At 46.0% G+C, this 25,063-nt stretch overlaps 1 protein-coding gene across 3 annotated transcripts in view; it reads left to right on the forward strand.

Annotated features, from left to right (window-relative positions):
- Positions 1–25,063, forward strand: part of CD99L2 (CD99 molecule like 2) — a 584,389-nt gene that overhangs the window by 269,315 nt on the left and 290,011 nt on the right. For 2 of the 3 annotated variants that reach the window (XM_069212400.1, XM_069212402.1), the window contains exon 4: positions 14,339–14,404. The exons of the other annotated variant lie outside the window; for it this stretch is intronic. In XM_069212400.1, the coding sequence (XP_069068501.1) occupies positions 14,339–14,404 (66 nt within the window). The remainder of the gene's footprint in view (positions 1–14,338; positions 14,405–25,063) is intronic. 3 annotated transcript variants of the gene reach the window in all.

A 25,063-nucleotide genomic window follows, 5' to 3' on the forward strand; every position in this document is an offset into this window, starting at 1 on the left:
TTCATCCTCTTCTACATAGTACGCCATGCTTGGAGAAGCAAGAGAAGTGGAGGAATTCAAGGGGATAGAAGAGACCCAGCAGGTGAAAGAGGAGAAATCTCCAATCCAGAGAGAGCTGATAACACTCAAAAAGGCCTGATTCAAAGGTGGAGGGAGCACCTGCACAAATTCCTCTAGGCAGAAGCCTGAAAAACGTTTTTGCTCCCCGTTGGGCATTCAGGGGTGAAAATTTGAAGTTGTTGTTGAATGTCTTGCGGCACACGAGCCGATCTCTGCCTAGGATCGCAGTCAGAGAACGGATTGCACATGCGCGCATAAACATAGAAAGAGGACTTCATCCTCTGCGTCCGGCACTCGCCTGGCTCCACTGAGGCCGTTTATCCTTGCACAGTTTGTCGAGCTAACGGAGTGCTCCGATTACAGGGGTGCTCCCGGTCCCTAAAAATAGAATAAACACATTGGAAGCAGTGGGCACTCATGTCGAACGACTGAATCCCTACCTAATTAACATATTAACTCAGCCGTCGAGTGAGCGCGACGGCCTGCGAGGGGACCCAACAGTTCACAAGCGAAGCGCCGTTTAAACCCCAGCTCCCGCTCCACAGCCGGGGATGACAAAAATATAAATAAACTTAACAGTTGTAACAAATATCAGTAGGAAGGGAGAGCTTATCTCTGGCTGCAAGCAGCAAAGAAAGAGGAAGGACTAAGGAGGCAGAGACATTTATAGGAGACCAGGCTTGAGATTGGGCATGGTATGGACTACAAGGAGTGTGTTAGGAGATGTTGTTTTTTCTGTTTAACTAACGTTGATTGGCTGGTGTAAATTTTCAGTAAAGAAAGAGAAAGCATAATCCGAAACCTCCGGTCCTGACATAGAATTTGGGGCTGACTAGAAGGTTTGAGGCACGGGATTTCCGATTTTGTGTAAAATGTAATAAAAATTATTTGTTCTTTTTGGAGCAGTGCAGTTGACTGGGGGAGAAAAACAGGAAATGTTGGGGGGATCTCATGTACAGGTTCTCTTTGGATTGACAGGAAACTACTTTTAGACATGCTGATTTTAATTGGTGTGATTTTTCAAAGCATTAAATTAGATGGATTAATTTTCCATACATTTATTTAGGCGAAATGCTCTTTAACCTTTGCTGTAGTTGGTATAATTTTCTCTGTTTTAAATGAGATTGCTGATTATTCTATAGGAGATATTAGGTGAAATGTTATTGAACCGTATTACCGTCACTGTGTGGAGCAGAGCATAGTATAAATTTATTTTGAAATAGCCCAAACTGTGACTGATAAATCATAGGTGTGTACAGCACCTGGCCTGGCAGAGATATTACCCATAGCAGCTGAGTGTAGATTTAAAGAGTTCTCTGGGATGGGTAACTGCCTATTGTCGGTATCGAAACATCTTTATAATGTGCTGAAATGTCTGCTTGAGGCAGAAAATTGCCTCATTTCAATGAAGCGAGAAAGTGTTTGTAAAACACTGTAAAGGAAGATGGTAATAAAGGCAGTTATTGAATACCTGCTCTTTCCAAGCTATTCTACTGCTTTAAGTGGAGTCAGACATTACATTTGCCGCTAGAGAACATGCTGAGCCGAAGAAAAAGCATCTTTGTATGAGGGCATTGTTCAGAGTGAAGAACTGTCAAATAGTTCCTGTTCTTGAATGCAATTTAAATGCTATACCCCCCACCGCGCATGTGCTTGATCTTCTTCACACGTATCCCCAAAGCTTAACAGTGGAATGGGAACACATATTTGTCTCCCATTGCCGGCCCACTCCATGTTCACATTCAGCAGCGTCCTTTATAAAGCCATCACAACCAGCTCCCCACCTCACGCCCACCCCTTATCTTGCAGACACGCTCACCATTGCTGCTGGTTCATAGTGCACCCAGAACCAGGACACAATCAGACTGCAGACTAAGAAATGTAAGAGGAAAAAAAGCACAGCAGGAGGCCTTTTCCATCTCTGCACCTAGGATCTGGAATAACATCTCTGTATCCATCAGGACTGCCCCAGCATTGTTGCAATTTAGGAAAGAGATTCAAGACTCATCTTTTTAAAGAACACTACATCACAGTGGGTTAACCATCCACAAACCAGCTACGTCTCCTGTCACTGAATTTATGATTGTCTCTGACCTTATACTGTGCTCCACTGCCTTTTAACTACGTTTGGCCAATAAAAATACTGCACACACACATACACACGATATTACAGAAGTCTTGCCACACAAATTGTAGATTTGTAAATATGTTCTTGTGTGTCTGCACTTAACGAGAAAGGAGATCTGACATGGACTAGGTTGCCTGAAAGGTGAGGCTACAGAGGTTATTATCCCAGACACCACACTTTTCAGGGGTCTGTCCTCGTTTATTTATAGATTTTTAGATTTAACTGTTTTTGTGTTTGTTTTCATAACTACACATACCATGGTCTACATCCTTTGTCCAGTAGGGATTCTGCCCATGACAAATGCTTTGAAGGTAACGACTCCCAAAACACTCTACCCTTTCCCCCCTTCCCTTTAGCAATCTCTCAGACCATTCTCTTAAATCTGTGGAATCTCAAAGTTTTTACATAGTAAAAGATGCCTCAGGGATCACACTAAATAATAAATTAGAAAGATCTTTACTGAGGCATTTATGAGTCGTCTTCTGGAATGAGTCACATTTACTCTCAAGTAACGTGGATAAGTAAGCTGTCTGTGTGCTCCTGGGATAATATCTAAATGACTGAGGCCCAGTCGGTCTCGTAAGATTTCAGCTATCTCTCTGTTGATAGTGTTAGGTTTTCAATAGCTAATGTATTCCACAGCTTAGTCAGGCATTCATGGACTGCCTGTGCCACCTCCTTCTCCCACCTTGTCAAGATTGCTTGTATTACTACCACCGGTGTGATTGCTAACTACTTGCCCATTAGTGCCTTGTGGGATCTTTCATCCTGGACTGGGAGGCCCAAAGGGTTCACTCCTGGATCGGCACCTGAAATAACTATTTCTGTTCCTGTCCCACACCTCTACTTTCTCTGGTGTTATTTTCTAATTCCTAAGAAGTTTATATTACCTTTCTTTATTTATGTATTGAGCTGAAATTCTTGTCCTGTGATATATATAGCCTACCACACTCCTTTTTGTGACGGTGCTCTCTCAATCTCACCCTCCCACTGTCTTTGGCCTGGAGTTCTATCTTTCTTGGATATTTCAGTATTTGCTTAGATACTTTTAGGATAATGTTCTTTCAGTACCTGTCATATTTCATCCATTTTTCATAATTTGTCTGTGGGTGCAATGTCTGGCTATTAATCAATGAGTGTAGGACTCAATGTCTGATTTTTAGCTATGAGTATCTTATGTACTGTGAGATGTTGTATTGTTTTTTGAGGCCTTGAAATGTTTTTATTGTCCATGTGCAAACAGTGAGACCACCATCACACCTCTATTTTCCCTCCATTTTCTGATTGTGTGTCATTTGCCAGTGTGAAGCCTGAATTAAATTAAATAGGTGTGAACAGTAAGGAGAATGTTGTGATTTCTCATTTTAAACTTTTTTTTAATCCCAAATGAATAGCATGGTTCTGGTAGCAAGCTTCTCTGAGCTTGTGGAAGCCATGTTATCTGCAATAAGGGCATACCCGATGTGCGGTAATTGGCAAAGCACCATTATTTTGTAGTTTTCACCTTCTTACCTTTCATCAAGAACTGTAGTTGTGCGACTTGAAAATATGTCTAAAGTTGTGGGAAAGCCAATACTTCATGTGAGACTGGTCTGTATAGTACCCTGCTTGCAATGCTTGCGGTTTCCTTTTGCCATAGAAAGTTGTTGAAGAGTGCCTGAAACAGTTTGAAGACTGTACATGCGCTGAGAGGATCATTTGAAAGATGTATACAAATTTTGAGAGGATCCTACCTAGCCAAGAAAAGATTTTTGTATGCAAATTTTAAAAATCGTGTTTAATTTCTTTAATTAGGTGTGTATAGTTCACTGTCACCACTTGTGAAGTAGAATGACCGAGAAGGTCGCCCTGGTATCTTATTGCTCCAGCGTTCAAAGAAATAGGGATTCCTTTGAGTATGGAAAAAACTTTGTTGAGGTAATGGGGTTCACAAGAGGGCATCACATTTCACTTTATTCATTGTGAAGCCTGAAATGGCTCTATAGCTGCCTAGTCCCTCCAAGGGGGGGGGTTGGATACAGAGATCATTGGATCTAAAAGAGAGACTATGAGGCCACTGGCGAACATTGTTACTTTAAAAACCTCTCCCTCTTATCTTAACCCCTTAAGTCTCCTCCCTGGTCCTTTTTGCATTAGCCAAAGGCTCTAGGGTTAACATAGATAAGTGTGTCGAGAGCAGACAGCTCTACCTGGTGCCCCTTCCAATTGCTATCCGAATGAATGTTGTGATGTTGACTCTAATGTGTGCTTTCAGCAATGACAGATCGCCATAGTCCAATATTGGGAAACATCCAAAACCCAATATCTGTAATGTCTGTGAATGTCCAGTTACCACTGTCGAACCCCTTCTCTGTGTTCAGGAGAGCAGAAGGACTTTGCAGTACTTCCACTAGCTATGTTCTATAATATGGATAGGTTTCTTTTTATTATGTTCTACTCTGCTTACCAGGTATGAATCCTGATTTATCTGCTCCTATTACCTTGCCTAAGAGAGGTCCCAGCCTCGATGCTAGTATAATGGTGAACAATTTTAGGTCAATGTACAGCAAAAATATTGGCCTGTATGACAGTCATAATGATGGTTCTTTGCCTGGTTTTGGAATCGCAAGCTCTGCCGTCTCAAGCATTGTATCAGTGAATATTGCAGTTTCTCTGAAGTAATTATACAACTTTGTTAGTATTGATGCTAATGCAGTACAATACATTTTGAAAAAGACGACCAGACACCCATTGGGGCCTATTGCTTTTCTCATTTTCACCCTATGAATGGCACTCACGACTGTTATAGGTTCGTCTAAGGCCTTAGTCCATAGTGGTGCTTAAGATGTGCATGTAAATCGTTCCCCAGACCACATATTCCTCATGATACAGATTTTGATAAAATAGCTGAAAGGTCTCCACTATTGTCATCTGTGACCTACTTATTTTCAGAGTTTTTTAATATCTTTTACTCTGTATTAGGTTTACCTTTGAGTCTGGGGGTGAGCAGTTTGCCAGCCTTATTACACGAAAAGTAATACTTCTGCTTAATTTGAAGGAGGGCATATTCCGCTTTGTCTAATTTCAGGGTCCACAGGTGAAAGTGAAGTGCTCAAACCTTTTACCAAAGATTCAATAGTGTCCCTCGCCTCCTCTAAAATCTTTTTGCAGTGTGCTGCTGTGTACATAAAAACACTCCTCAGTACTGCCTTAAGAGTGTTCCACAGTGTAGACATGAACACATTTATTGCATCATTCTCCCCCATAACATTAATGGGCCCTCTCTAACCTTGTCCTGAACCGCAGAATTGTGTAAAAGATCATTATTTAGGTGCCATGGGGACGTCTGGTGAGGCTGTTGTTCACAATGTTTGACATAGCTGTGTGCCCCACTAAGACCTCCTGAATCTGTCATTAGCCTAGTTCCCACCTTGAAGTAGTCAAGTTATACATATCATTTATGAGCTATGAAATATAAAGTATATTCAGTTTCTACAGTGTGAGTGGGTTTTAAAAATAATCTTGTTTAAATCTGACAGACAACACACCATATCCAACTGAGAGCACCTGTACCCAACTATTTATCACAAAATACATTTATTTGGGGGATGTAGCACCCCAAATAATCCCCCCTGAAGCTACTCCCCTGCTTCCACGTATTCAAAGACTCTTGATATGGCTGATTCAGTGAAGGCATTCTGTTTAGTGTTGGGAACAATCAGAGAGACTGTGGTGTGTCTGTTGGACCATATCTCTATTATCATACCCAACACGCTCCCTCCTTTATCCATTATTACGTTTTGGATGTGTCTTCAAAAGGAGTGGCTGCACAAAATTGCTATTTTGGGAGGCATTGTATTAAGGGAGGCAAAACAAGTTGCAAAGTCCTTGGATCATATCACGGACCAGTCTTTCTAGGGAAAGTAGGTCTCCAGTATGAGATAAATGTCACCATTGCTCTCTTTCAGGAGATTTAGAATTGCTAGTCATTTGGCTGGTCCATTTAGCTCTTTGGTGTTAAAGTTAACTATTTTACGCATATTCCCTAATTTTGAGTACCACACTGATGATTCTATTGTCTGTTACTCCCCCAGTCTCTGAGGAATTACACCTTTTTTAACCTCTAAATCCCTCCCTTTCTCATCATCATTCCCTTTCTCATCAAAGTCTTCCAACAACCCTCTTCCTCCCCTGAACAACAATTCTTCCTCCATGGGGATGCTTTGCCTATTGATGCACAGTGTAGTGTTTGAATGGTCAGTCTCCTGTGGGTCATAGAAGTTGATCAGTAAACCTTGTTCATATCAGTGCGTGTTAGATTACTTTTTTCTCTCCCCCTCAACATTAACTTTGTACTAATTAAAAAAAGAAAAAAACTGCCCCTTCTCTGCAGATCCACAGTAGTTAATGTGAACCTGTCAAGCCCCCCCCATGATACAGCCTCCCCCTCCCCTTATAATGAATCCCACCTTCCACTCAGAAATGTATGTTAAGGAACACTTCAGGTCGCCATCATTTTGTTAATTTCCTCTCTGGATCCCCTGGTGTTGGCAACACTGATGCGCTTCTCTCTGCTCCAGGGCCTTGTAGCTTCTCGTCCTCTCAGACTGCCTCATGTCTTGCTCTCTGGACTTCTCTTTTAGCAGGGGAGATGCCTTTCTTTCCTCCGTCTGCCGTTTCCTTTTGCCATCTAGGTTTGCTACATACATGTTGGTCTGGCATTAGGATCTTCATTATGGGTCCGTTGCATGCCTGTACATAGAATCTTTTGAGCATCTTCTAAGGTTTTGCTATAGTATTTTTTTTGTATCTGACTGCCGCACAATGAACTCAAAGGCTTTGAGCGCTCCTTCAAGCTCGTGGTGGCCTGTCGTGTGACTCCACGCTAGTCGAGGTCCTGGTCAAGAGGAAGATCCATTGCAGAGTCCAAGGCAGTTGTCCCATTCCAAATCTTTGGGACACTCCGATAAGTCCAAGCATAAGAAGAAGTTTGTAACATGCCTGATCTGGACAAAGGTAGAACGAGCATAGATAAAGCCAGTCGCTAGGTGTATGGCATTTGGTAATAGTTTTTTGGCAGTTTCATGTGGTAAAACGTTTGGCCATATTTTTTATTGGTGGGAGGAAAGATACAATTCCGTTTGCAGGTTACTGACCACCTTCAGTTGGACATGAAGGAGGCACCGGTCCATGGAATGTGTTGTGCCTTCTGAGTGTGGTTCGGCCCTAATTTTCAGTAGATTCATTGTTTGCATTTCCCGGAGCCATGAAAGAATTCACCGCAGATATGTTGCTTTGCAAAAGTCTGAACACTGTAAAAGCTAAAGCAGGACATGTTTAGTGATGCCTGCAGCTTATTTTAGCTGCTCGTAAGTTTGTGTGTATTAGCTTCCAGTCCATATTGGAATCTCGGATAAACAACCTGATCAGCCCACTCTACCATCTGCATTAAATTATGCAAGTGCTAAATGTCTGCCTCGGAGTATCACTCATGCCAGTGACACCCTGCTGACCTTTGGCGCCTCACAGGCATGATGTAGGTGAGACCTGCCATCCATCAGAAGGCTGCTGGTAAAATGGCTCCAAATGCATATTTACAAGCCCCTTGGGGTGCGGAACTTTGTGTGACACACCGCCAGCACAGAGTGCAGGTCCATATCTACAAGGCCACGCAAAGCCACTTTGCTTGGCTTTTCATGACCTCGTAGATATGATGTAAGGCAATGCAGTGCAAGTCGCTGCGTTGCCTTACACTGTGTCAAGGGGCAGTCCATTGGCGTTGCAGTGGATTTTCCCACGCAACACTCATGGGTTTTTACACATTCCCAGATTTACAAGGATCTATAAACCAGGGGAGGCATATTGAGCAGAAATATCTTTGTTTCATCTCGGTTTTCCTCTTTCTATATGTGCTGCATCCTGCAGCACACTTAGAGAAACAGCTTCCATGGATTGGTTTTGTGCAGGAAGGTGCCCAGTGGTGTAACAAAGGCCCCCACAGCTCCTGCGGTGCAGTGGTCCCCTGACCTCCAGGTGACCCCCTCAGCACAACACCCAGGCCTGAGAGCTCCTGAGTGAGTCCGGGAGGGCCCCACCATGCTCTTTGCAGGGGACCCTCTCCAGTTTTGTTACGCCACTAAAGGTGCCCCTTTATGCACAAAAACAGATCCTGTCAACAACGCAGACACTCTTGCACCATGGTGCAAGGGTGCCTGCACTGGCACTGAGTTCTGGTTTATAGGACAGAAAAGCACTGTATCTTGTAAATACGATGTATTCTTGCCCTTTCGAATTGGTGTAGGGCAGCTCCGCAAAAATACTTGCGGCGCTGCCCTACGCCAATTCATTGTAAATATGCCCCCAGATTTTCTAAACGTAAGCCCCAGAGATCTGACTCTGCTTTGGCTCTCTGAGTGCTTTTCACATACTTCATAATCATGCACAGGGCCATATCATTACATACATGCAAATAGACCCGATTCAGACAGAAGACTCCAGATTTTTTTTTAAGCCAGTAATGGCTTTACTTTTGCTGTGTCCCCTCTGAAATTGCCTCTCCTTTAAAAGAAGTAAATGAGGGAATTATATTCTCCCGATTATTATTTTTTTTTTTTAAATCTCCCACTTTCCTCCCATATGCCCCGGCTTTGATTACAGAACAATTCCAATGGGACAGATGTGAACGCTCTCTGCACTCAAACCATCTACCACATCTTTAAATCCTATAAGTTGGAAATGTTTAGTCTGTAGACATTCTGCCTTTCTTACCTAAGTTTACATTTTCAGTAGTGTTTTTCTTTTCCTTTATTCTATATTGGGTTAGATGTGTGTTTGTCGCATTAAGTAGCATCGCACATGTGCTTTGGAGGAAGAACTGGCTCAGGCCAATGCTTTGCCCATCAGATCTAGCATTGCAGCTTCACTACAAAGATATCCCGTCAATATGCCAATTGTTTTGTTAAAGGTTCTGCAGCAGGTATACTGGACTCCAGCAAAATGTTCAAAATTGGAATGCTAGACTCTGGGAAATGTTGGCTTTTTCAGACCCCACAAGTGAAATTTATTAATAAGTTTCTCAACTGCCCACTAATTTCGGAGTGGTGGAAAGAAACTACAATTCGAGTAATTCTGACCTTAACTGTCACTAAAAGAAATTATTTTCAGTGACATGGTAGTTTAGATGTTACCTACAAAAGAACTTTAAGTATGGCTATAGCTAATGATAATGGTGGCAAAAAAGGGTATTTTGAAAAAATCAGAAAGACTCAGTGATTCTTAGATATTTGCGAAGGCAAACCTAGCACACAAACAATTTTGCTCAAAATTTGAGGGCAAATGGAATTATTTAACCTAATGTGGAAGATTTTCTAGGTTTAAATCTGTTATTTGTAAGGAAACATTTCAACAACCATTGTATGCTGTTATCACAGCAAAAATCCATCATCCTCACCAGTGGTGGCCAGTTTGGAAAAGTAGTGGTAGGGTGGGGGGAGCAAAGGGCGGCGGGGGCTTGATTAATAAAATTTCACTTACATGTGAACGGCCACTGCCTCTCCTCGATTTCCTCTCTTCCTGGCAGCACAGAAGCACACAAGCTCCCGCACTCACCAGCATGATAGCAGCGTTGTGATTAGTCTAGGTGGATTGGTTTGGCGCTCAGACAGGGAGTAGGAGCCTGTGCATGTTCTCCACCCCGCTGTGCAATACAGCTGGGTGGAGAAACGCTAAATGTGCATGTCTGTTTGGCCAGCCCAAACAGTTGTGAGCACTTATGGTGCACATACCACTCCTCCTCCCTTTGATACAGCTCAGTCCAGCCCTAACCTAGCTCCGCACTGAAAAATAAAATGATAATAACATTGTGTTATCATTTTATTTTTTCCTTTTTTGCACTGCTCAGAGCCTTGGGGCGATACTCTTCCGCCTTACCGGAGGAGCCGCTGCTGATCCCCTACCAAAACAAAAAAAAACATACAGATGCATAGCAAGTCATTGTCATAACGTCTAGATATGTTTTTTACACTTAAGGTCAACAAAGAATTGAACACAGTAGCTGAAGATTAGCTAAGGAGTGAGGTGAGGGCAGCAGAGTGAAAAAAGAGCAGCTCTCTTCTACACCGTTCCCAAAAAGTCACGCCAAAGCCTGGACACGTCGTGGGGTTAGACGTGTGGCCTTCACTCTGGCAAACATCAGGCAATGTCTGAAGTCATTGCCAATAAATAGTCACTCCGGATCTGGTTCCAGGCTCCTTGAGAAGGCTCTTGCAGACCCGGTTTAAGACTGCTGGTAATTCTTCCCTTTGTACACCACTGTGAAGGGCACTGAGTAGCCCACCGAAGCCTGACAACCCTTCCTAAGTAGGTCCTGCTTCACACCCAGCACCTCGATTTTACCAGCCGTTGTGGGGGCAAAGAACAGTAGTCCCGTCTCCCTAACATCACAGTTTTCGGTTTCATTGCCGCCAGAAGAATCCTGTCTTTTCACTTTGCTTATCGGACCACAACCATCACTGCCCCTCATGACTTGTCACCCTGTGCCACCATTTTTGAGGAACGTCTGTAAGCTCTTAGGATCTCCTCATGGCTGTATTTGTGCTGCCACCTCAAAAGCGTACACCTCTTCTTCCTCCTGTACTGTCCTCACTGTCAGCACTCTGTTGGCCAGACCCGCCAGTCTCTGCTCTGTGCCACTGAACACTCCCTTAGTCTGTTCGGATATTTCATGGAGGGTCAGCCTTCTGTTCTCTAGGTCATTGAACAAGGGTCATGTCACCCGTCTACAATTGTAGGTCTTGTATTCAAACATGACATGTCTTTTCTTGTAGAAAGCAAAACTCGTGGCGAGAAGAACTCTTGTTTAACCTGTTTCTATCCCGCTGGGACCGCTGCACAGTGAAAGGCTGTTGCTGGCAGAGGTCAAGAGATGTGATTCTGCTCCTCATTGTCGAGGGTCCAGACCATGGGCCCCACTAATACATTTTCCAGCTGCGGGAGTCAGGACGACCCCTCCAGCCAACTGGTGCGGGAGAAGACCGGTTGTGAAAGTTCAGTGCCTCCCATCGCACACACTGCACCTCCTATCTGCCATCACTCAGGCTCTTCTGGTCTGTCCACGATCCCTGTTAAATCGGACCATACTGAGGCTGTCCCTTACATGCCGATTGCACGCAAACCCACGTCCTGATGCTTATAATGCTGCCTAACTCGCTTTGTGGGACGGGTCCCTCAGGTCATCACCGTGGGGTCAATCTGATCTGTGCAGATCACGGCACTGAAATCCAGCTGTTGGCATTCAGAGTCCACGGAAACTGTCCTAACGCGGCCATATCGGGTCAGTTTGATCTGCACAGCTCGCAGTACCGTTGAGCAGGTGTTGGCCTCACGGAGGTTGCTAGGAAGAATCCCACCCGGGCCACTTAGAATTCATCACAGCAGGTATCTTTCTTGCTGTTCCATCCGAGGGAGATCACCGGTGTAGGAAGAGAAAGTGCCCGGTTCAGAGTCTGAGCTCGCTTAAGGGGTCGCCGTCTGGGAACCTGGTTGACCCGAACCCCTGATTTTCTAGATCAATATGACTCTTAAATATGTATTGCCTACCTAGTAGAAAACACTTTTTTTGATATATTTGTAACATAAGATAGTTCCACTGCTGCATTACACTGAATGAGTCCTACATAACCAGCGAGTATTTAGGAAATATTATTGTCTTATCGGACACCAATATTTATAACAGTTGTGTATGCCATTGCTTCTTAAATTACATTTTGACTTCTAATAGCTGATTTGTATTACTTTTATCATTAAATTGTTTTCTTGAGCTGTGAGCATGTTAGATAGTTAATTTTGCTTCCTGATTATGTCTGCTTTGTTTGTGATTAAGTGGGTATATTGTTTCTCTCGCTGACTCTACTGTGGTAATACACTGAGTATTAGTACATTCATCCTTGTTCTTATCATACAGGTTGCATTGTCTCATTCGTTTATGTACGTATTATTCTTGTTTTAACTTGTAATCGGCGAGTTCCTTAGATGGTAATCTGATTTGCATCATCTGACACCAAGCCATATGGAGAGCTGTTGTAAGCAGCACAGACTTCTACTGCCTTATTACTCGGCGTCGCAGTAGACCATCTTATAGTACCGAGTAGTAGGGTGACCAGACGTCCCGGATTTCTCCGGACAGTCCCGGTTTTTAGAAGACTGTCCCGGTGTCCCGACGGTTCTCTTACTTTTAATAAAATGTCCCGGTTTTGGGGACAAACGTCAGTCAGATCATCTATGGAAGCATATGTTAAAGGTATGCTCTCCTTTAACAGACGCATACAAAGTATGAAATTATTAAAGTAATTTATCTGTTACTGCCAGGCAACACAGTCCCCTGTCTGCTCCCAGCAGAGAGGAGTGGGGAGCCGAGAGAGGTGGGTGGGGGCGGGTTGGTAGTGCAGGTCAAGCCATAGATAATTGTATAAATGTAGTCTTGTAAATGTGTGTTTATATATATATATATATATATATATATATATATATGTATATATATATATATATATATATATATATATACACACACACACACACCACACACATGTATAGGCACACATTCACAAAGGTACGCAAAAAACGGGAGAGGCCACATATAAAAGTGAGAGTAAATTATTTGGTCCTTCTTTCATGTCTGACCTGTCCCGGTTTTTGCTCCTCAAAATCTGGCCACCCTACCGAGTAGTCACTCTGAAACTTTAGGTTGCACTCTAGTGACCCCTCAAAATGTGTACAGCAGGTTGAGCTCTCTCCTGACCTCTCTCCTTGAGCAGTCGATGCTACACTGAGGAAATATCGGAAGTGGCTTCATGTACACATATTGCCCCCCAACAACGGGCTGCGTTCGGTGCGGGGAGACAGGAAGAGACTCCACTGAATGTAAGATGAATTACTCAGAGGCGTAGCTCCGGGAAGGGAAGGGGTGTCTGGGGTGTTACACCCCCCCTAAAAATGTAGTCTGTTATAAATAGTTGGGTACATGTACTGTGTGCTTTCACTCGGTTAATGTGTAGCGTCTGTCGGATTCCACCTGGGATTTGCACATGCCCACACTGACAAAAAAACACGCACGCGCTTTCTCGTCTATGGTAGGAAGACCTTAAAATGTTGATTAGTTTGAAAAATATTGCGTTTTAAACAGTGCTTTAAATGGGCGGCTACTGTCCGCTACCAAGGAGAGAGTACCTGCACTTCTTAAGAAAAACGTAATACTTTTAATTGGAGAGAACCGGCACTTCTCAGAAACAAGCAAGTACTCTGCTACAGAGTACCCGCACTTCTATTTTTCCTTTTCAAGCACTGGTTTTAAGTACCCTTAACAATCTGCACTCCTCTCTTTCCACTGCCCCTAAGAGCCCCCCCCCTCACCCCTCCCCCTCCATGTCCTGCTTCCCATGTTATGTACTTTATAACATGATGTCCCAGGGTGATTGTTGGGAAATCTGAAGTCCCCCCCCCCCCCCCCCCCCGTCATACAGACCATTCTTACCCCCTAAAGTTACCCAGGTATTTCTAAGAAAATTACAAGTAATTTTCCGCATTGGACCACACCTCCAGCCCCCCTTTTTTCGTTTTCGTCATTTTGCTATGATATAGCCTGAGGTACACAGATTGAGTATATGCTGAGGATATTAAGTAATGTGGGAGTTCAGTGCCTAATAATCTACAGTGACAAGATGCGTTTTCCCTTTATTGCACAAAGCACACCTAAGATTTTCTCAGGTTCACTATTGGGTATTAAATTAACTGAATCATATCCATTTTGTCTATATCCACAGGCTGAAAAGCTCAAAGAAGTGCACTAGGGTTCGATGTCATAGCAGCCCACAATGACCTGGGCAAAGCCACTCACACTATTTATTAATCTACCTGACATGTTTTTGTTCTTAACCGTGATAAGCGCTTGCCATGGCGAACAATTTGAACCCTAGCGTCACATTCCTTTAGTTTCTGAAGTTCAGTTCTACTGATTGATAATGTGTGTTTCCAGTCAAAGAAACTGATGGTATTTATTACTTCATAGGTTTTGGTTAAAAAGAGTATTCTAGACAGGTACTCTAGATCCAGCGTAGAGTTGTGTGCTAAGGACTTAGTTTTGTATTTAATAAGCTGTGATGTGTCTTTGTTTAACAGGTGGTTTTGACTTGTCTGACTACTTTGACACTAAGCCAGCCACTAAAGCCCCTCCAAAGAAACCAGGTAAATATCGTCTTCTAGGGTGTTTGTTTGCATGTTTTCCTTATGCATGTGTTAGTATAGGTAACTTGCGTAGTTAGATAAAATTAATATAGACTTTGTTCCTGAAAAGCAATCCTTGACATACTTATTTATGCGATGCCAGTGAAAATAAATGTGTCACCGAAAAGTATGTGGTTGGGAACAATTGTTCCAATAATTGTTCATTTTTGCATTTATGACTGCATGCAAAAGTAATTCTTAACATTGTACATGCAGCCTGAGTAACTTTAGAAAATGTAGTTTACTTCATCGTAAATTCCATGTTCCCTATACTTTACAGTGGAAAAGGTCTTGACCCTTACTTACAGAGATGGCCTGTCATTATGGGCTCTGGGGCTCTGCCTCAGCCGATTTCTCTAACCACAATGGTTGTCAGCCTGAGAAAAAGGTCAGCCTGACATCACTCACCATATCCTGGTCAGTCAGCCAGGCGCTTTACATGCACTAATGAGCAGGTACCTGGCAGCCGGAGTCAAGGTTTATGAACTGAAGATTTCAGAGCCCGACTGGCAGTGATGTAATCAGCCCGGCAGTGCCCTGCATCAGTGATAGTTTTCCATGGGCACTTCAGGTAAAGCGCTAAAGTCCCAGGGATGACTCTATCAGTGACGCCTCACACCACCCTTTCCTAACTCGCCCCAGCATCGAGTGGGATCAGCAATTCTCACTGACCCCACTCTGTGATGAGTTAGGAAAGGTCCCCCTTTCATTGGCCAACCCATGACAGTTAGTCAGTGAGAAGAGGCAGCAGGAACTTCTGTTTCCTGCTTTCCCTCTCAAAGCCTCCTGCTCCTCATGGGCTGTCCTGCTTCTCTGTCCGCTGCCTGCTAGTTCGACCATTGTTGACATGGTCCGGTAAGTTGCACATTGAATGTTTTTGTGCAGGTGTGTATGTGTGAATGCATGTGCAGTTGCACGCATGTCCTGTGAATGCAAGTGAGTGCTTGTGAATGTGTGGATGTGATGATCTATGTGCTTGATTATGGCCTGAGTATGCGCTTGGGTGTCTGATTGTGAATGGATGTGTGTGTGTGCACGTGTGTTCTTGTGAATGGATGGGTGTGAGTTTGTGTCTGTGTTTGCGAATGGATAGTTATGAGTGTGTGTGTGTGTGTGTGTTTGTTCCTAGATGGTTGTGAATGTGTGTGCTTGAGGATGTTATGTTATGTAATTTTGCAGAGCACAGCTAATCACCAGTGAGGGTATCCAGATGCTGACTAAGGCAGGCCTGAGGGAGGAGGACGAGATCATTCCTGTTTCATCTGGAAAAGCCATGTCTTGAGGTTCCTTTGGAAGTCCATGCGGTAAGGGGAGGTGCTGAGGTGCTGCGGTAGATCGTTCAAGGTGTTGGCTGCAAGGTATTGGAATGAGCGTCCTCTGCATCTGGCCTTCTTGATGTGAGGGAGGCGTGGTCTTGCCTGGGACTCGGACCGAAGGTGTCTGGTGGGTTGTTATAAGTTGAGGCTGTGGTTGAGGTATGCTGGGCCAGTGTTGTGGAGAGCTTTGTAGACCAGGGTGAGTAGATTAAAATTACATCTTTCCTGGACTGGGAGCAAGTGGAGACTGTTAAGTCTGGAGAGATCTGGTTATTTCGTGGGATGTTCAGGATGAGTCTGACAACGATGTTCTGAGTGGTTTGGAGTTGGCATAGAACTTGGACTGGGATTCCAAAGTAGAGGGCATTTCCGTAGTCAAGTCTATTTGTAATAAGAGCCTGGATGACTGTTCGACTGCTGTTAAGTGGGATCCACTTGAAAATCTTGCATAGCAATTGCAGGATGTGGCAACATGAGTCAACAGTGTTGATCTGTCAGCTGATGGAGAGGTTTGTATCCAGGATGATCCTGTGAGGTTCTTGGCATGGTCCATATGGGTGCCTGGAATGGCCAAGTTTGGAGGGCCACTAAGTGGTTTCCCAGGGAGAGTGGTTGTTGCCAAAGGTCAGGACTTCGGTTTTGTCTGTGTTGACCTGGAGGCAGATGTTTTTCATCCAAGCAGCCATGTTGCTCATGCAGTTGGCAATGTTTTCTTTGGGAGTGCTTGTGGATTTGGTAACGGAGGGTTAAGCTGTGTGTCATTGGCGTATGATACTGTAGTGATGCTGTGGGCTCCGACAATGCCCACGAGGCGAGCCATGTAGATGTTGAAGAGTGTTGGGCTAAGTGACAATCCTTGAGGGTCTCCGCCGATGAGTTTATTGGGTTCTGAGGTGTAGTGGTAAATATAACTCATTGAGTTCTGCCTGTGTGGAAGAAGGATATCCAATTGAGGGCCAGTTCGCAGACACCTAGGTGCTGCAGCTTTCTGATGAATGAGTTGGGGGAGACCATATTGAAAGCTGAGGAGAGGCCAAGGAGGATGAGTGTGGCCATTTCTCCACGGTCAAGGATGCTTCTGATAATATTGCTGGCTGTGGTTGGTGCAGAAGCCAGATTGAGGGCGGTCTAGGAGTTGATGGAGTTCTAAGTGGTCTGTGAGTTGGGTATTGATGTTTTTCTCCATGACTTTAACTGGAAAATTCCGGAGCGAGCTGGGTCTGTAGTTACTGAGGCTGTTGGAGTCTGCTGTTGGCTTCTTCAATAGCACGTTGACTTCCTCATTTTTTCAGCAAGAAGGGAAAGTGATGGTGGTTATAGAAGTGTTTATGATAGCGGTGAGTGCAGGGGAGATGATGGTTCTTCCAAGGTTGTATGTGAAGTGAGGTCAAGGGCCTGAGGGGGCTCCTGAGTGTGTGCTATTCATTAGGGTGCTGGAGTCTTCATTCGAGAGAGTCTTTCAGTTGCTCAGCTGCTGTTTGGCAATGAGGGTAGTGTCCTGCTGAGCATTCGTATTGGTATGCTGTGGGTTAAATGTGTTGTAGATCTTGGCAATCTTCTGTTCGAAGAAGTTTTGAGAGGTGATTGCAGAGTACCTGGGATGGGGGTGATGTCTTTGTCAAGGAGTTCTCCAACCTCGCAGCTGCCAACAATGTGAAGAGTTCTTAGGCGTTATGGGGCTAGCTTTGAGTCTCAGAGTAAGGGCCTTTTTTTTGTATCTTGTAGTTGTTGGTGGTAGAGCTTGAGGGTGGCTTTGTATGTGAATTTTGCAGTGGTGTTTATGTTGAGTCTCTATTTTCTCTCAAGTTGTTTGCAATGAAGCTTGGGCTCCTTGAGGTAGTTTGTGTATCAGCTGGGTTGTTTGTTGTTCTTGGAGGCCTTGTTTCTGGTGAGAGTGGTGCGGTTGGCACAGTTGGTGAGCTATTTATTGAAGAGCTTGGTGGGTGGAAGTGAGCGTGTGCATGTGCTCGCCCCACTACTTTTGCAAGTTACCCTCCGTCACTGCATATTTACAAGACCTATTAATTGAGATATTCTCACACCACTGATTTAATGCCTTCTGCTCCATACCTGATTAAATAAAAGTTTTAAATGTAGAAAGAATAGCATGTCATACAACATAAAAGCACGTCTGTCAAAAGTAATAGGATAATTATTATCATTGTTGGGGGGAAAACAAAGGATATCGTGACCCACTCAAGATTTGCAGCTCTTACGACCCATGATCCCTTCCCACACTCAAGGTTGGTACTAAATAGTGCCTGGAGACCTTTTCTCTCTCTGAGGAAAAAAAAAAGGTTAAAATGGATTCATGGTTCGTTTTGATTATAATACCTCAGCATATGCTTTAAAAAAGCCTACATAAATCACCTAAAACATCACAGTTATGGGTAAGAAATTAAACCAAAGTAACAGTGAAAAAAGGATCCTAGAATCCTATGGGAATTAAAATGAGAAACATTACTGTTGGAGCCTCCTCCCCCTTTCTCCTGGCCCCTCCATGATTCTCTCTGCACAAAACTTGTCATGAAAAATCCAGAGTGGATATACTTTTTTTTGTGTGCAATATTATGTTTATATTTGAATGGTGGAAAAGTTATTAAGAATATAAAAATGCCAATGCAAAGTGTGACTTAACCATAAGTGCAGAGCTGTTAGGGCCGCCTCTGTTTTTATAATACATAGTGTGTATGTCACACTGGTGGAGTTGTCTTAATTTAACCTTGAGCTCAATATTTGGCAGATCTAGCATAGAGAGGCAGGCTTAATTTAGGAGAAATGTGTGGGGGCATGGCCAAGCAACATGGTTGACAGGACGTGAGCCTCCGAGCTCCGGCCAGCCAAAGACTAATCCTCCAAAATCCTGTTACTTGCTGTAATCCTACTGTCAGCTACACAATCCTCGAGGTAGAGGCCATTGTCTGGGTGCGAGCGGTGCTTATTTGGGCCCCCTCTGGTTGCCCAACAGTGCACTGTGGCCTGGTCAGGCGTTGAGGCGGAGAGCCGGACACTGGACTAATCGCATTGGGCCTGCTCACCCTTGCACTGATTGGCAGCCCTTTGGTTGTGTGAGTCCTCCCGCTCTGTACTCTGGACCCCTGTGCGGGTGCCAGGTGTAGTTGGAGGAGGCTGAAGGCCGTTTCCGGTGCAGTAACATTCACGTGCTGGGGTTCCCGGGGCAGGGATAAGGGACATCGGACGAGCGTGATCACTGCTAGTATTCTCAATTACCATGATAAGAACAGCATCCTCCATGCCTTCTGTGAACAAACTGTGCCTCTTTGTGGCCCTGGACCTCTGCTTAGACCAGTGGCCCCCTTGATGCTGGAATGACTGGTGGCTGTATCGGAGTCCTGCAGGAGCCCTGTGACGCAACTCCGGTGCTGTTGAGGCCTTACAAGATGGCTGAACAGCCGGAGGTCGAGACATTGGCAAGCCAAGGCCGATTGTTGAGGCAGCGCACTACAAGGGCCCCTCCAATTGTGAAGGACTGTCATCTGATATGTGGTCCCGGTTGGGTGCTACGGATATGGGACCTAGGGGCATTTAACGGCTGGCGATTCCCCCGAGTGGGGGGAGGCCCGGAGGCTGCGCTGGTGACGACGGGGTCCTACTGGGAGGCCTGACTTTAGTGCCTGTGCAGTGCTGCACTGCTGGTGGCTACAATGAGCTCTGTGAGCAGCATGCCACTATGATCAGGCAGCTGCTGGGGAGTGGTGTTGGAGGCTACGTCATCGGACCTGAAGTGGCTCGGTGCTGCTTTCGGAATGCTAGCAGGGCGGCTATAGTTTGGATGCCTGGAGGTGAGTGTCGGCCTCATGTTGACTCCCCTCACCTCTTTCTAGGTCGCTGATGTGGGAAGTCCCCGTATCTTGAGTAAGGGGCCTGGCTGGTTGTTGCGGCTGAGAAGACAGTGGTGCAGGACTGCTGAGGTGCGTTTGCGTGGTCTGGTCCTTGAAGAGGGAGGTGGAGCCTCACCCCTGCCCCCCCCCCTCATCCCCCCTCCTTGCTGGCTGACAGTCGATCCCGGACTGGGTGTGTGCTGTGTGCCTGGGGCCTGCCAGGTGTTGCTGCTATTCTCCCTCGCTGGACTGGTGAGCTTGGGGGGAGCGGGTCCCGATTTGCCATGGAGTGGCACCAAGTGCACGCTTCAGCGACCCCGGAGGGGGACTGCTTCAGGGGAGTAGCAGATTGAGCGACCCTGCCCCGCTGGCGCTATGGAACTGCAGGTGAGCGGCGCGACTGAAAAGCCTGTGTGGGGTGGCCTTGGAGCACGGGGCCCCAGCTGCATCTACTCGTACTGAACTGCAGTGAATCGAGGGGCTTTGGACATTGGTGCTGTCAGCGGTAGATCATGGGCAAGGACAGACCAGTTCACTCACATCCTGTGAATACCATCATGCAGTACACAAGACCACGCCAACAACCTCAGAGAATCGCATAAAAGGGGAGGATGTCCGCACCCGATGGTTCCCAGGAAGAGGAACACAAGCCTACGCTATTGCAAGAGGAGGTGGTGGCCCTCAAACGGCAAATGGCTCAAATGTCCATTGTCTCTAGCGAGCTTGAGCACTGGGTGGAGGACACTGAAGGCCGTTCCCGGCACAGTAACATTTGTGTGCTGGGGTACCCGAAGCAGGCAGAAGGGGAATCGGCTGAGACCTTCCTCGAGAATTGGATCCTGAAGGAGCTCTGTCCACAGGGACTGTTGGACTTCCTTGTTGTGGAATGAGCGCACAGGGCTCCGGTGCCTCCCACCCACCGAGGGTGATCATTGCTAAGATTCTCATTTACCATGATAGGGATAGCAACCTCTATGCCTCCCGTAAACAAATTGTGTCTCTCTTTGAGAACTGCAAAATAACAATTTACTCGGATTACACTAGGAGGGTGCAGGAGCAATGCAGATCCTTCCTGAGCCTGAAACAAAAGCTTTGTGCATAGCACAAAGTTAATGCTTCTCTACCTCTCGAAGCTAAAGGTGATCTGGCAGGGAAAGGCACATTTTTTTTGATCGACAGGAAGACGTATGGAAGTGGCTGAAACTTTGGGACAATCTGTGGTTCTCCGCCCCAGTGGGGCCCAGCAGGGAGCATCATGGTCTTGACCTCAACAGGGCCCTAAGAATAACCACTTTGGTGGGGCTTGCTGGGACTCTGGCCCACAGACACTCAGTGAGTGACTATTCATGAGTATGGCATCATGCAGGTGCAGACTGAAGGGTTGGGAGGGGGCAATGGAGTACCTGGTCGATGGGCCCCTCCCCCCAAGGTTGCTGCACAGCCCAGTGCCATGGATCCTGAGTTAGACTTTGTACTGGATTCAAAGGATGCATCGGGCATGGGGAGCTGACATGTTGGCATTTGCTGTTGTGTATGTGGTGCCCCTGAGCTATGGTTGACTGTTGAGGTTATATGTTAATGTCACTATGTGAATGATGGTCGGCATTGTTTCTAAGGGAGCAATGGGGACTTGTTGGGGCGGGACCCCGCCCGTTGAAGCTGGCATGACTAATACCGAGCTGGCACTTGCCTTGTAACGAGTTGTTGGCAGGTGTTGGGCTGTGACTCTGTTGGCAGAGACTGGATTGCTCAGTCAGGGTCTGGGTGATATGAGAGATATAGTGTGGTCGGCTGGTGGGATGGCTGTGTTGGCCTGTCCCTGTTGCATGGGTTGGGATGCTCTGCAGGTCCTAGCACATGCGGTGGGTGGGCATTTGTAGTCTATTTGTTTTACTGTGGTTGTCAGTGGGTAGGGGGTGATCTTCTGTTCTCTTTTGTTTGTGTTGCTTCATGTTCATGCAGCAGCTGGATTTGGTCACGGGATTGGAGGGAAAGGGGGGCTCCATGAGACTTCAAATTTTGATGATGGGGGCGGACTACAGCCTGCTAACTTGGAATGTCAGAGGCTTAGGCTCCTACATGAAACGGTAAAGAGTACTTACTTCCTGAAACGCCGTGAGATTAGCATAGCCTGTCTGCAGAAGACACATTTAGGTGATGACGGGGCATTGCATCTAGTCTGGAAGTGGATGCGGCAGGTATTCCACTCCTCATATTCCTCGTATTCCAGGGTGACAGTGATTTGGGTGGCCCCGGGCACACCATTCTCCTAAACCTGTGTTGAGGCTGATGTAGCAGACAGGTGTGTGATGCTGCAGGGCACCCTGGACAGGAAACAGGTAACTGTACTAAACACATATGCTCTGAATGTAGATGACCCTCGCCTTTTCCCAGCAATGTGGGATTTTCTAACACAGTAGGAGGACTTTAACTGCGTACTAGATGGGGCCCTTTACAGGACACCCCACACTCTGGTGTGGCAGAAAACCTCACAAGACAGCAACACTTATAGGGGGTCATGGATAACTTAGGTCTGATAGGTGTCTGGCACACGTTTCACCCCACGGAACGGGTGTGCATATGTCACCTCCTGACGCATAATACCTACAGTAGACTGGACAGGTACCTGATGGGTGGAACCTCAACGATTAATGGCATGACCGTGGCACATTTAGCTCGGTTCCTTTGGGCTCCTCTCCAGTCCTTTGCATATTGAAATGGGGGGACCAATAGCAGAGAGGGGCAGCCTGGAGAGTACCTGCAGCCATATTTATGGACCGATGTGGAGGGAGGCACTGTCTCAGGCTCTTAAGGATTATTTGGATACCAAATGGGGCAGCACGGCCGGCAGGACCATGGAATTAGGAAGCACTTAATGCCGCCTGGAGCGAAATCTGTATGGGACTGACGTGTGGGTGTGGGGACAGCTCCAAGCAGATCTTAGAGTAGGGAAGACTGAGGTGGCTATGCTGCAGACACGGGACCTGACGGACGGGCCCTTAGTCCTGTAGAGCTGAAATTGTGCAGCGACAGCGTACAACTAATATCTGGGACGTCTTGATAAGTACACTTTGATACAGTACAGATATCGGCTCCTGGCTTGGATCCGAGAGAGAATGCATCATCTATAACTACATGTCTGGTGACCCCTGACTGCATCAGTGTAACAATGGGCATTGTGTCCACATTTCAGAGTCAGCTGGAGCGAGAATACAGAGCTGACCCTTGCATTACTCCGGGTTGGTACAGGAATTTCCTGGATGGGCTGGGTCTCCCCAGAGTCGAGAAAATGGCAGCTGAGGGCTTCGACTCTGCGATAGATTTGGAGGAGTTGCGGGCTCACTGTGAGTGTTACTGCGGGTTGTGGGGGCATGGATTCCCTGTTGAGTTTTTCCAGGAGTTCTCTGCCTTGTTCACAAAGAGCCTACTTGAGGTGTTCATCGAGGCAAGGGAGATGGGGATGCTACTGCCCTCTATGAGAAAAAGGGACAGCTGTATGTTGCTTAAGCCTGGAAGTGACAGATCTGATCCCTTGGCATACAGGCTACTTACCACGATAAACTCTGACGTGAAGATCCTGTGCAAGATGTTGGCTGCCTTTTATGACCACTCTTGTTTATGAAGACCAATATGGATTTATCCCGGGTCGCAACACTGGAATAAACCTCCGGTGTTTGTCGCTTGTCATGAACAAGGTCGAGCATGATGATAAGGATATGGCTCTGCTATCCACTGACCTTGATAAAACCTTTGGAACATTGATTGGGGTTATCTGCTCGAAGTACCTAGGGTCATGGGGTTTGGTTCTGCTCCTTTACACAGAGCCCACTGCTTAAGTGCAGGTGAGAGAGTGGCGCTCAGAAAGCTCAGGATTTTGGTTGGGAGACTCACCAGGGCTGCCCTCTAACCCAGCTTCTCTCTGCACTTACAATGGAGCCCCTGTCGGTATGAATGTGAAGGGAGCTGGTTATCCAGCTGGGCGACACTAGGCTTATTATATCCTTATATGCAGATGATGCACTGTTTTATCTCGCCTCTCCCAGAGACCAGCTCGGGATCCTGTTGCGGCTTCTGGACGACTTTGCTACTGTATCGGGGGTGCTGATTAATCTTAATAAGTCCCTTTTGTTCCCCCTGGCAAAGTTGGTTGGGATGCCAATTGAGGCCCTACCGGACATCGTCCTGTGTTGGGAGTTATCACATATTAGGTACTTGGGGATTATGGTTATACACACTAGGGCACAGCAACATAATATATATTTTTTTTTTTAACACTTTTTATTACGTTTTTCATCTGGTGCATGCCAGATCCAAAAAATGCATACAGAACAGCACTATACTTTGGCACCAAAGGTAGCAAAATGGAACAACCGTGAACCCCTCCCTTCCCCCCCCGAGCCCTCTGCGGACATTCTGACATATTCTTAAACAGTTTTGTATGTAGTTTCCGTTCTCGTGCGCATTAGTCTTAATCCTACCCCCTCCCAACCATCCATATATTGCAGACCCCCGTGAGCCTCAGTGGAATCCCAGACTTTGCCTCCCTACAGAGATAGTGAATGATACATCAACCAAGCGCTCCATATCTGTAAAGAAATGGCTCCCTGTTGCAGTTACCCCCCACTTTTTGCCTGATACTGATGCTGACTTGACTGAGAAGTGTGCTGGGACCCTGCTAACCAGGCCCCAGCACCAGTGTTCTTTCACCTAAAATGTACCATTGTCTCCACAATTGGCACTACCCTGGCACCCAGGTAAGTCCCTTGTAACTGGTACCCCTGGTACCAAGGGCCCTGATGCCGGGGAAGGTCTCTAAGGGCTGCAGCATGACTTATGCCACCCTAGGGACCCCTCACTCAGCACAGACACACTGCTTGCCAGCTTGTGTGTGCTGGTGGGGAGAAAATGACTAAGTCGACATGGCACTCCCCTCAGGGTGCCATGCCAACCTCACACTGCCTGTGGCATAGGTAAGTCACCCCTCTAGCAGGCCTTACAGCCCTAAGGCAGGGTGCACTATACCACAGGTGAGGGGATATGTGCATGAGCACTATGCCCCTACAGTGTCTAAGCAAAACCTTAGACATTGTAAGTGCAGGGTAGCCATAAGAGTATATGGTCTGGGAGTCTGTCAAAAACGAACTCCACAGCTCCATAATGGCTACACTGAATACTGGGAAGTTTAGTATCAAACTTCTCAGAATAATAAACCCACACTGATGCCAGTGTTGGATTTATAAAAAAATGCACACAGAGGGCATCTTAGAGATGCCCCCTGTATTTTACCCAATTGTCCAGTGCAGGACTGACTGGTCTCTGCCAGCCTGCTGCTGAGAGACGAGTTTCTGACCCCATGCGGTGAGAGCCTTTGTGCTCTCTGAGGACAGAAACAAAGCCTGCTCTGGGTGGAGGTGCTTCACACCTCCCCCCTGCAGGAACTGTAACACCTAGCAGTGAGCTTC

This window comes from Pleurodeles waltl, chromosome 2_1 (assembly GCF_031143425.1).
Source record: "Pleurodeles waltl isolate 20211129_DDA chromosome 2_1, aPleWal1.hap1.20221129, whole genome shotgun sequence".
Classification (NCBI taxonomy): domain Eukaryota; kingdom Metazoa; phylum Chordata; class Amphibia; order Caudata; family Salamandridae; genus Pleurodeles; species Pleurodeles waltl.